A 12539-nucleotide genomic window follows, 5' to 3' on the forward strand; every position below is an offset into this window, starting at 1 on the left:
TTCAAAGCACAGTACTTGTAATTATGGCAATTTGTGTATCATTGTTGACTTCCCCGTTCACACCTCTGTCAGGCATAGTGTATTAAGACAGCAACAGCCCTACATCTTGGCTTTGTTTGTAGCTTATTGGGTGTTGTTTTTTGGTGTTGTTTGGTGCAGTGTCTTCTATTCTCTCCTGAGCTCATTATCAGTGTTGTGCTTAAAGACTCATGTTTAAAAGATTTAACCCAAGTCCACTGTCTGTTAAATTTCCAGCTGTGCCAGTCTGGGTTCGGGGGAAGGACAGGGGAGAGTGACATGGAGACTCAAAAAATTGCCCAACTCTAAATATGTGGTTCTTTAGAGGGGGTGATGACTTGGGGCCGCTACTGACTTTTGCTGGTATTGTGAATACTTGGCACTTCTAAGAAGTGTCATTGTCCACTCACTCCTTCATGAGTGAATAACTTGAGATTTTTTTTTTTTGTGGGGGAAAAGATAATGATAATTTAATGTTAAACATATCCATTACTTGTTAGCCCTTCAGGTGTCTCTTTCTGTCTGACCCCACGTAGATGGGTAGTGAAGCAGCTGCAGATGGAAGAGCCCTAAGAACTGAAATGCAGCCAACCCAGCTTGTTTTCATTAAACTGGGTGTCAATGCTCTCTCTCTTTTTTTGAATCTTCCCTTCAACCTCCTCAGCTTACTACCTCATCAGAATCAATCACTTTCTAATTAACTAGTCAGATTCCGATGCAGTTTGCCAAAATTTTATTATCCCGCTCTCAGAGTTATAGCATGCAATTATTTATTCAAGTTTCTACTGCTCCCACTTTGATGGAACTGGGTGAAGGAATCTCTCTCTGGGAGCCTAAGGGAGCTCTGTAATGAGAAACAGTTGCAGGAAGGTGAGTAACCCTTTTGCTTCGCAGGGTTTGCAATATGAGGAGAAAGGAAAAAACACATGTGCTCCCTCTTTATGTTCCAGCATCCAGGGGGAAGAAATTAATGCAAAAACCAGCTTCCACATGTATTTCTTGGGTTTATGGTTAGATTTTTTTTCCCTAATTGGGAGTAAAACAATTATTCTTTTTGGGGTATTACAGTACCATTCACAGTTGAGGGTCAGGCTCTTAGTAAGCACTGCAGAAACAAATATAAGACAATATTCTTCAGGAGAGTTGGGCATTACAGTACAAAGTTCTATAATACATTGCATTGCGATGCAGCCTCCGTTGAACATTGAAACTGCTCATGCAACGTGTGCACAGGTTGGATGTCTTGAGAAAGGGATTTATAAAAGATAGCATCTTGAGCAGGGAACTGAACATATTGTTAGGAAACGCAGAGGTGATGAAGACAGCCTCAGCCTTCCCACTTAAACCTTACTTAAAAATAAGGAATCAACACCTTGACTGCTGGGGCATTCACAGCAGTGAGCCTTCTCCTGGGCTGAGGTACTTAAGGTAGCTCTGTCCACTTTCTTAAAAAAGGGTAGCAAGAAAGCTTCGTCATAACTGAAAGATGGAATAATTTTCAGGAGGGTGTAAGAGCTCTTCTAAGATCTTAATTTTGTTTGATTTGGTATGCAGACTGAGATTTGATTTTCTTGTACCCCAGATGCTAACGATTGAACTAGAAAATTATATGCACGTACCTTCTTTGCCTCAGTAAGAATACCATCATTTACATGAGGTTTCAACAACGGAGACAGAGATACATCGCAGAATGCCTAATAGTTTGCTGGAGTTGAAAGCAGTGAGCAGCCCCAAGATCTTGCACACGCTCCCATCACTTTGATACCACTGGTGTTCTGCTATGACCCAGAACCGTGTGTCACAGGACTGTCAAAGTTACCAACGTGTTCCTTTGTCTATGTCCATATAGCTCTTTTCAGCCAGACACAAATGAAGGTTTGAGTTTGTTGCGCCAAATGAATTCCTCTTGTGCCTGTGGGGCCTGTAAGGTTGTCCATCAAACTCCTTTACCTTCATAGGTACAAGGGAGGAGTCAACTGTTGCCCGCAGGGCTCCAGCAGAGCATGAGCTAACGCGGGGAAGAGGCAGAGTCTAGGACTTGGGTTCAACTTCTGGAACAAACTCAACGTAGTGATCAAGTTGTTACTTCTCTGGTTCTGCTCTGGTTAGGCTGTGTTTTGGATTCTATTAATGAGGCTTGTGCCTCCCCCAGTGCCCGAGGGCAGCGCGTGTGCATGGTGCAGTCCTTTCCATGCTGTCGCGGGGGCCAGAGACCTGGCTTACAGGTACTCCCCATCCTCCCCTGAGACAGTGGGCCACGCTGCTGTGGAAAGACTGCCTGTGCTTTCCTTAGCTGTGCAGGCAAAGCAGCACCCCACAGAGTGCTCTTGTGCCTCACTGTTACAGTGGCACCATTACTTTTCATTTACATCTGCAGGAAAAGGCCAGAGAAGAAAGTTTTTGGCTTCCTAGTGAGTCTCGTAGACACTCTCTCAACTGCCTCTAGAAAATTATTCTGCCAGAGAGATTCTCAATCTGAAGCCACTTCCTTTTTCTATTCCTGTGTGTGTTCACATCTTGAATTAACTCAGTGTTTTAAATAAAACCATCAGCCAGATAATGAAGCATGCAACTATGTATGCTAGCAAGAAGTGGAAGAGCAAAAAAAGCAAATTTGCAGGTGTGGCACCTATATTATTTTAAGGCAATAAGTGTTTCTTGTTAAAATTGTCAGGCATGATTAATCTAATTCCTATGCTATTTTATTGGGAAATCAGGAATTTAATGGGCAAAGGCTGCTTTCCAGAGTATAAAATAGCTTGAAGTAAAGTGTGAAATGAAAGGCATATCAGTTAACCCACTACAGTCTTCAACAAACATCAGAAAAAGAAGATGAAAATAATCAAACTCACCTTAAGCCTGTTAAATGCAGCTCTCAGGATCTGCGTTTCCCTCTCGCTCTCAGGAACAACTCGTATGACTTTATCACTGCCAATAACAGAACATTGAATTGACACTTTAAGGCTCTTTGCAGCAGCACAATGCAAGAGTAATAGGTTCAGATAGCTACCACACTTGTGCTCTTTTTCGGCATCTGCAAAATGTTGGATGAACTGCAGCTCTGCTTCTAAACTTGCTTCCTGGATTATGCACTTCCATAGAAATTATTTGCTCTTTACAGATCAGGGTGTCAGCTTCACCCTTCATTTCTATGTAAATGCTTTTGTTCATTCCTTCTAATTTAAACTATTCAGGCTGACATCTTCCATACTGAATATCTGCCTCAGATCAAAACAATTACTTTTTTGCCAAAACAAATAATCTGTTTCTGAGGACAAGATTAGGTAAAATACGTTGCTTTTGTATGTTTAAACATTTAATGGGCTTTGAAGGGTCCAGAGTTCTCATGCTTTAAAGGTGGGACTTGACTTAAGAAGAGGTGACCATCATATAAGGGCCATGCCTTTTGCTTTATCCATTAAATTTTGCACAAATTTTGAGAAGTAAATATCTGTTCATACATGCTCAGAAGGTTCTAAATAATAGCAGCTCATTTTATGCACTTTCTTTAGCAGATCTTAATGAACATAACTTTGCAAACAGGAAACAAGAAATTGAATAGCTGGTCATTCAATGACCACCACCCATGACGTGAACTATGGGATGCTGGAGACCATAGAAAACATAGGGGGTTTTCATGTAACTAAGACATCATCATCATAATCCATACACAAGAGGGCTGGAATAAATTTGTGTGGCCAATGCTAATTTTGGCATTTTCCCACATTTTCAGGTTTTGAATTTGTACTGTTGATTATCAGTACTTCTCCTCTTCCAAGAGCCCTTGGAGGTCATGAGCATCTTTATTTCTACAGTTCTATCCACTAGCCAGAACCCCCTTTTAAAAAAAATTATTTATCTCCAGTTTCCTCATTATCTGGGAATTTTATGCAGTAACGTTTCCCTTGACATTGAGAGAAGGTTGTCCCTTAAATATACTGTGAACTCTCCTACTTTCCTGAAGCTTCTGAGTTTGCTCAGAAGATATCTGGCCTACTAGAAGCAACACTGGTGAGCGTGCATTTGCCGGCCTCGCTGTTTTAGAAAGGCTCCCAGTCTGCTGCTGTTCTCAGCAAGCAGACACCAAGTCTGCCTTTGGTGTACTGCAGCTACAGCCCTGATAGGACTCACCTTTGTTGCAAGAATCCTTAATGCCCATACAGGTAAGCATTAAATATTGTCAGTAAGTGGTTCAGAAGAACACACTGGTTGTTGGGTTCAGTGCTATTAATAAACACTGAATTCTGAAATGGCTTGCTTTGCCTCTATGGCAGTCATTTTCCCTTCCCCCATTCTTCCTTAGTCTTTTCTCTCTAGTCAACTTCTGCTCCCCTTGGTTAGCCTCTGATCCTTCTTTCTGTCTGAGCTCTTCAGTTTTGGTTCTCACCCCTACCGAGCTTTCCCTGTAGACAGGTCCCAAGCCTTAAAACTCCCAAGTCTTCCAATAGCTTCATGGCCTTAACGTTTTTGGTCCAGTTAGACTCCAGGCTGTGGCTGCAATAACAATGATGTACCCAGAGATGTGGACCTCAGTCCATTCTGCTTGGCTGCTGTTGACCTTACTTGACAAATGGTCTATGCCTAAGAAGGAAGATTTCTGAAAGCACTCTTGTTATAATTTGGCAGCTCTAATTTTAGGGGAAATTACTATGCTTCCAGGCCAAGTTTAACCTCCTGTATAGGAACTTACACAGAAAGGAATAAGCCTCTTAGAGTACTACAACTGCTGCATCTTTTCAAGGAAAATAGATACTTATAATTTATCATACATACCACAGTAATATTCTTTGCCATTACTCATTCCTTTCAGAGTATTAAATTGCTATTAGGAAGCAAATGGGTAAAAAGAAGTAATGATTGCCCAGGACACGTGAAGGTGAAGTAACGAATAAAGATTCATTGGACATTTCTGGAAGGATTGGGACAGCTGACATACAAAAACCAGATTTCAATGAAGTAAGTAGCTAAGCATGTGTTATGCAGCTGTAACGGAATTTTGAAGGAACAGCTATCACTTAGGTATGGTCTTGAATTAATACACGTCACTCTAAACTGTCTTGGATTAGCTCAGCAACTCTGTCATTTCCAATGTGATGAAAGACCTGCCTTAAAGAAGAAAATATTGGTGCTGTGACAGATTGATCACTTGACACGTTGTTGGGAAATGCCTCAAGCTGTGGCTGGGTCTGCTGCTAGAGAGCTCACAGTGAGCAGTTTAGCATACCTGGTACTGTTAGTATTTTATGAAAAGATGGTTAAGCCATTATGACAAGGCAGTTTCTTTTTTTGTGCATGCAAGATGCAGGAATATACTGAATTCCTGAGAACTATCTGCTAACACCCACTTCTGTAGGCTCGCTAGCCAGTGGATAATCATTATACGTTCTCCAAAAAAGCACAGATGCCAAAGCCAGCTTTACTCCCGATACCTACCAGTCAAAGAACATAGTCCTAAGGTTATTTTTCAGCTTTACATTTCCCTCGTTACATTTCACACTAAAGAAACCAAACAATTACCTTAAACATTGTGCAGTACCCACTGAATTTAGGGCAGAAATCCAACAGCCTACCCAGTAGGTAGAAATCCAACGACAAAATCTACCAGGTCACAGACTAATGTGGCTGATACATGGCAGCTATATCCCAAACACTCAGAACCACCCCATGGGGAGGTCCCCTGCCATCCCTCACGTCTAGCTGTTGAGGACAAAGAAGCAAGTGATCGTGTATACATCTAGGGAAAGTTGTGTTGCCTACAGACATATGTGCTCTGCTGATTTATGCAGGCAAGGTTATTTTTCTAACTATAATGTCTCCAAAGTTTCTTTTTAAAGTCTATTTTTTAAAAATTTCTAAACAAACAGCAAGATGGGATACATTTTGTAGAAATTAATATAGAACTTCACATCAACCAGGACAAACTTTCAATTTACCCTTAGAAACTAGGCTAATGGAATTTAAAGCTAGGACTTTGTGAGATCATTTTAATTTTGTGTAAACAGAGTTGAAAGAGGTTGCGAAGAGCTTTATGAAATGAACTGACCAGATGAGAACGGTGAGCAAAGAGTAGAAGCCGGACTGCTGGTATCCCCAGGGACAGCCTTGTGTCTGAGCAAAATGGGTGACCAGCTGTTGGCTAGCACTCATGGGCAATGACTTTTTTTTTTTTCCTTCATTACCCCCTTATATTTTCAAGAACAGCATGAAAAATGACACAGCTGCTTTTGAAACACAGTATGTGTTACATGGGCTTGGGAAGTGTGATATTCCCTGCCGCCAATGGGGACTAAAACCTATTGGTTTGTTTCCTTGCCTCTTTTCATTTACTTTTTTCCATTTACTTCATAGTTTTACTTGTCTATGAACAGACCAGATGGATTCAATGAAAACATTCTGCAGCACATATACAACTTCTTTACTGACGGAATTAGTAGTTCTCTGTCATGAAACTTTCCTGCTGAAGTCACACGGCATGAACTGCATTTGTGTAAATTCTTCATTTCCTTCAGGAAAATCCTTCTTATTGTTTTATTTTCCTGACTAATCTGGACCTTAATCAGCTCTCTCCTCTCCCATGGAATTCAATAAAAGTGTGTTTACAAAGGCTTTACATGTATTTTAAACACAGTTTGAGGAATGATATGTTATAAGCCAAATACCTATAGAAAAAAATGGAAAGAAAATAAATCCCCACTTACAACCCTCCATTCCTAATGCTAGACGAGGGATTATAGTTCTTGAGAACAAGCTGCCATAGCTGCTGCGCTTAAGTGGTTCATTTGAGGAACGACTGAGGGATCTGGGGTTGTTTAGCCTGGAGAAGAGGAGGCTGAGGGGAGACCTTATCACCCTCTACAACTACCTGAAAGGAGGTTGTAGAGAGATGGGAGCTGACCTCTTCTCCCTGGTGACAAGTGATAGGACAAGAGGAAACGGGTTCAAGTTATGTCAGGGCAGGTTTAGATTGGATATTAGGAAGCATTTTTTCACTGAAAGGGTTATTAAACATTGGAATAGGCTGCCCAGAGAGGTGGTGGATTCACCATCCCTGGAGGTGTTTAAGAAAAGGGTAGATGAGGTGCTTAGGGATATGGTTTAGAAGTGGTGGTGTTTTTATCAGGGTAGGTTAATGGTTGGACTTGATGATCTTAAAGGTCCCTTACAACCTCACTAATTCTATGATTCTATGATTAAGGCTTGGGAACTAGTTACACACTGAAAGACACATCTGAAAAAAGCCACAGCATGAAAGCCTCTTGTCAGCTCCCGATATGCCATCAGATATCATTTGTGATGAAAGATGAATTGCTTCATTCCCTTTTCTCTGCTAAACTCTTCTGCTAGTCAAAATGTTTAGAAATATTCAAATGTTATTTTTTTTTATTTCTCTTCGTTACTGGGATGAAGAGTTTCAACTGGGGACTCAACACTGTTACAAAAATTACTTACTTAAATAAGGTTGGGATCCTTCCCAAGACCTGATAGAGACATCTGGAAAGGGAACTTTACAAAACTTCCTGCACCCTTCTATATGGTTTTCTGTATTACAGCAGATGCTGATCCAAAGCAGAGTGCACCATTTGTATTTTCTAGATAGCATTATATATAGTTTCATCCTTTTAGTTATTACAGCAGGAAAACTGATGTTATTCCTGGTATAAGGAAAAGCTAGCTTATCTGTAATTTCAAATGAAAAAGACTTGCTTGGGTAATGTAGGCAAAAATGCTGAGGAAGCAAAATATGTTACTGCATGCTATTTATCAGTATAGCACAGACGACTTCTCTGAAAAGTGAATTTATATGCAAGTTGCCCACTAACTCCCAGGCATGGTAAACCTGAGTTTGATAGATGTTTTTCAGGTACAAAAAGGGTTTTCTACTTGACCCAAGCAGGAACCTTTAGGAACTAAGCCAATGCTATATTACTAGCGCTCTTCCTTTAAACAGCTTCATTCCAGAGATGGTCTGGAAAGGTCTGCATGTCTGCAGAAATTCCAGTTTTAGTTCCAACAAAAGAACAATGATTTTCCAAGCAAAGCTGGCCTCCAATGACTTGTGAACATTGCACATATAGCTGTCTAGCTCAAACAAAGAAAGTAGGAACCAGTTGCTTCCGTGCATGTCTTTGTCTCGGAAAAAAAAAAAAGTGTGTGTATGATAATGGATACCATCTTGCTTCCTCAAGAGAAATCCAGTTGTATGCAAATAGAAGACAGAAAGCAGACAGTTAGTTACTCAAAGCACAAAATAAAATAAGAAGTAACAAGACAAAGACACACTTAAGAGAAACACACAGCGCAAAGTAAGAAAGTAGATGTCAAGGAGATCTGGAGCTAACTGTGCAGGATTAAGGTATGGAAAAACTTAGGAGGTGCCCATTTTGACCCAAGGAGGAGGCTGCAGTACTCCGTTTAAATGAAACACTGTGTCTACTCATTTGAATTCACTTCCGAAGACACACGTTATAACATCGTGTTTGCATGAAACAGCTGATGGTTGTTTAGATTGGATGTTCCAATGACATATTATATCAAGGACAGCTACTTTTAAAGAAAGGACCATCATCAGTCCAGCAACAGAGATTATTGAAAGAAGCTTCTGCTATAACCTCAGCCCCTTCTTTATTCCCATGTATTTCTCCAGTGAGTTGCTCTGTGCTTTGTAAGGAAGTGACGAGTAGATGGTGATGCTGTCAGGCCTGGCATGGGCCTGACAGTACCAGGACGCTCATCTATCTGTCTGGGTGCTCCCCTGCCCAAATAGAATACCTTCCCCCCACCATCCCTCTTCATCCTGATTGTAGAGGTATGTTGGACTTGTGTGCCCATAAAAGCTGGATTTACTGTCCTGATTAGGTTCTTGCAATCAAGCACAAGGCTGCCCAGCCAGTGCCCCTGGACAGACCTGATTACATCAGTTGCCTGTGTTTTAATCCCTTTTCCCGTACTTGACCCCCCCTTTCATCATGCTTGTACCTCTCTTTCTCCATCCATCTCCTCTTAAATAAACAACTCAGCCGTAATTACTTTTTCCCAGTCGGTCCCAGTTTTGCTACATCTGTACCCAAATTTGTATTTCTAGGTAATTGCAGCCTCATATGGTATTATTGATATGGTTACGCAGGTGTTGTTGGTCCCAAAATGTCCTCAATACTCCCCTTCAATTACCTGCGAAATTCAACCATTTCTCACATAACTCCCTCTTTCCCTCCTGCAAGATCCAGCTGTCCTTCACAGTGTGATCTGAAATTTGTGTCAGCTTCTCACATTGTCACATCCAGCAATTTCTCCTGTCACGTCCCATAGTTTATCCACGTCCTGATCAGTTCGCTTAACCTCAGGCCAGGGTCTGGTCCACAGCCTGCACTTGCCTGCAGCCCCAACCTTCCTCCAAACTGAAAGTCCACCCAGAAGCTCATGTGCTTTTCTGAACTTCAAAATTGCTTCAGTTTATTCTAAGCTCCATGTATGTTTTCAGACAACTGCAGCAACCATTTCCAAATTAAGTATCTTGGGATTCTGCACAGTAGATTTGCTGTTGACCTCAGTGAAATCAAAGAAAGAACACTAAGTACGAAAGAGGGTTGTTACAGAATTTAGATAGCAAGAGCAGAAGGCTGAAGGGACAAGTGGTTTGGTATTAAAAGTCTACATCAGACTTCTCGTGCTCCAACTACCTTTAAGACCTGGAACAAACCATCACAGATCCTCTAAAAGTGAGGTTAAGTGCAGGCTTGACACAGGATTTCTTATACTGAGCTCCACGGGCTTTATATCCACATTGCTGGCTGTCACGCAGTTCAAAAAACCACACGCTGTGTATTTGGCTAGACATATTTGCTGGTGGACTGGTTGGTTTGGTTCCTCTCTGTTCAAATGGCCTGAGCAAGAGTGTGGGTGCCCCGGAGGGTGTGCTTGAATTATGCGTGCCTGCTAAAGATTCTGGCTCTGTCCCTCAAACCAGGACATTAGCTGAGTGCACACTTGCCTGTAAAGCATGATGGACAATCTTAGGTTAGAGCTGTGCTTAGCTGACGGTGTAAATAAGGTTTAGCTCCCCACCCCTATAAATGGGGATGATAGTGTCTTTTAAAGTTTGAATACATTCATTTCAGTTGGAAAAGACCCTTAAGATCATCAAGTCCAACCTTAAGCCTAACACTGCCAACTCCAGCACTAAACCATGTCCCTAAGCATCACATCGACATGTCTTTTAAATGCCTCCAGGGACAGTGACTCAACCACTGCCCTGGGCAGCCCGTTCCAGTTGTGGGGGGTATCATAAATATATTCATCACCTTCAAGCTTCCAGATGGTTACAGTAATGGGAGCAATGAAGGGACCACAGATGGAAAGCAGTTTAATACACTTTTTACAGAAGCTGAAGAACAAAATTCTGCAGGTCTTTTAAAGTCTTGAAAGATTGTGCATTTACCCGATAGACTTCAATGGTGTCACAAACACTGTAAGAGATCATCCATAAACCTAGAAAGCTAACAAACCCCCAATGGTCCATAGGTCTGACTTGCCATGTGGCGCTCTCTTTCCTCTGCTTGACTTTGATCTTGATAGAGAGAAGCAGATACACTCAGATATGTAGAATGATGAGAAAAGGACCAGGCTTATTCAAGCCCCATTTTCTATTACAGACACACACACAATGGCAGAAGAGCATTTTATTTGTTCTAATGCTTATATTTTCCCCTAAAGTTATCAAAGTCTGTGCTGCTTGAAACCGGCCAAAGGCATCAGTTGCCCAGCAGGTCTTATGATGCCTCAGAAAGACAGTAAATGCCATTGCTCATGATTCACTCATGGCAGGGTAATAAAAATCAGCATTTCTGCCCAGTCACCTGAAAACTACATCCTTGCTTAGAAGTTTAAACCTCACCATTCCTTGACAACTTTGCTTTTATTAAAGCCAAACTACCATCACACCTTGTGGACAGAGCTTTGGCTTTTCTAGTAAATCTGTTTGAGAATGAAAAACTCAAGACTAAGCCACACAGAGAAGGTCAGGCAAGTTAAGCTACAATTTATGTCTTCTAAAAGATTTAATGGTGATGCTTTATTATTTGATGCTGCTCCTTTGCATCCTTTTTTCAACTTTGTACTTTTTTCAATAGCCTATAAAAGCTATTTTTTTCCAAATAATCTAATATTTTCCACTTCTTGAGTTTTTTCCATACATGAGTCTCCCAGTAACATAGATAATTGGCCAAAGTCTTGTCTGAATGCAAAGAGGGTGTGCTGAGGATTCTGACTTTTCAAGGTTCGGTGAAAAATTGGTAGGTGCTGTACTTCTTTCCTTTTATGCTTTTCCACAGACAATGAATTGGTATTTGTAAAATAATGAACAGCAAGGGGTCCAAACACGAGATGTCCATGGTCTCCTTCTTTAGAGAGAGTTATGAAATTGTGAAAGATACTCAAAGGTTGGAAATAACAACCATTTTTGGTTGTTCAGGCAAGCTACAAACTTGGAAAACAGGACCAAGCAGCCTTCTACAGTCTTTAAAGAAAATTTTAAAGACTGGTGGTTTTGTGATAAAATTGCGTAAGTTATCATCACTGCATACTAAACCCTAAATTTTACCATGCAAAAAACATGCTAAAATTGATTTACCATATACTATTTTTAAAAGTGTTCATAGTAAAATACTTATATACCCAGAAGTAAGTAAAATAACTGCTTTTTCTGATACTAATAAATAGCTTACCACACACAAATGTAAGGTCTAAACCCTTCCATTAGAATGTTTGAAGTTCATAGAAAATCCTTAATTTATAAAACACAGACTATGTGGATTTCACTTTTTATAAGCTATGGTTTTACTTGACCCGCCACAACTGAAGGGAACCTTTCAGTCAAATACCTGCACATTTCCACCTGTGGGACAACCACTGAATGGGGTATGCAATTTATCTGCCTTGATCCACTCTCGTGAGACCCCACCTGGAGTACTGCATCCAGCTCTGGAGTCCCCAACATAAGAAGGACATGGTCCTGCTGGAGCATGTCCAGAGGAGAGCCACGAGGATGATCTGAAGGCTGGAGCACCTCTCCTATGAGGAGAGGCTGAGAGAGTTTGGACTGTTCAGCCTGGAGAAGAGAAGGCTCCAGGGAGACCTTATTGCGGCCTTCCAGTACCTAAAGGGGGCCTACAGGAGAGCTGGGGAAGGACTTGTAGCGATAGAAGGAGGGGGAATGGCTTTAAACTGGAAGAAGGCAGGTTCAGATTGAACATTAGGAAGAAGTTTTTCACTTTGAGGTGGTAAGGCACTGGAACAGGTTGACCAGAGAGGTTGTTGAGGCCCCACCCCTGGAGGTATTCAAGGCCAGGCTGGACGTGGCCTTGGGCAACCTGGTGGGAGGTGTCCCTGCCTATGGCAGGGGGGTTGGAACTCGATGATCTTCAAGGTCCTTTCCAACCTAAACCATTCTATGATTCAATGATGACTTTTTCTCAAGGACCAGACAATACTTCAAGCTTTAACAAACAGAAAGGAAGTAATTGTTA

General features: G+C 41.3%; 1 protein-coding gene across 1 annotated transcript in view; it reads right to left on the reverse strand.

Annotated features, from left to right (window-relative positions):
• CPA6 (carboxypeptidase A6) overlaps positions 1 to 12539 on the reverse strand; it is a gene marked incomplete at both ends in the record, with an annotated part of 86357 nt that overhangs the window by 43940 nt on the left and 29878 nt on the right. The window contains one exon of the mRNA XM_082479471.1: positions 2871 to 2946. Coding sequence (XP_082335597.1) covers positions 2871 to 2946 — 76 coding nt within the window. The remainder of the gene's footprint in view (positions 1 to 2870; positions 2947 to 12539) is intronic.

This window comes from Vanellus vanellus, assembly GCF_965231255.1.
Source record: "Vanellus vanellus genome assembly, chromosome: 2".
Taxonomy (NCBI): domain Eukaryota; kingdom Metazoa; phylum Chordata; class Aves; order Charadriiformes; family Charadriidae; genus Vanellus; species Vanellus vanellus.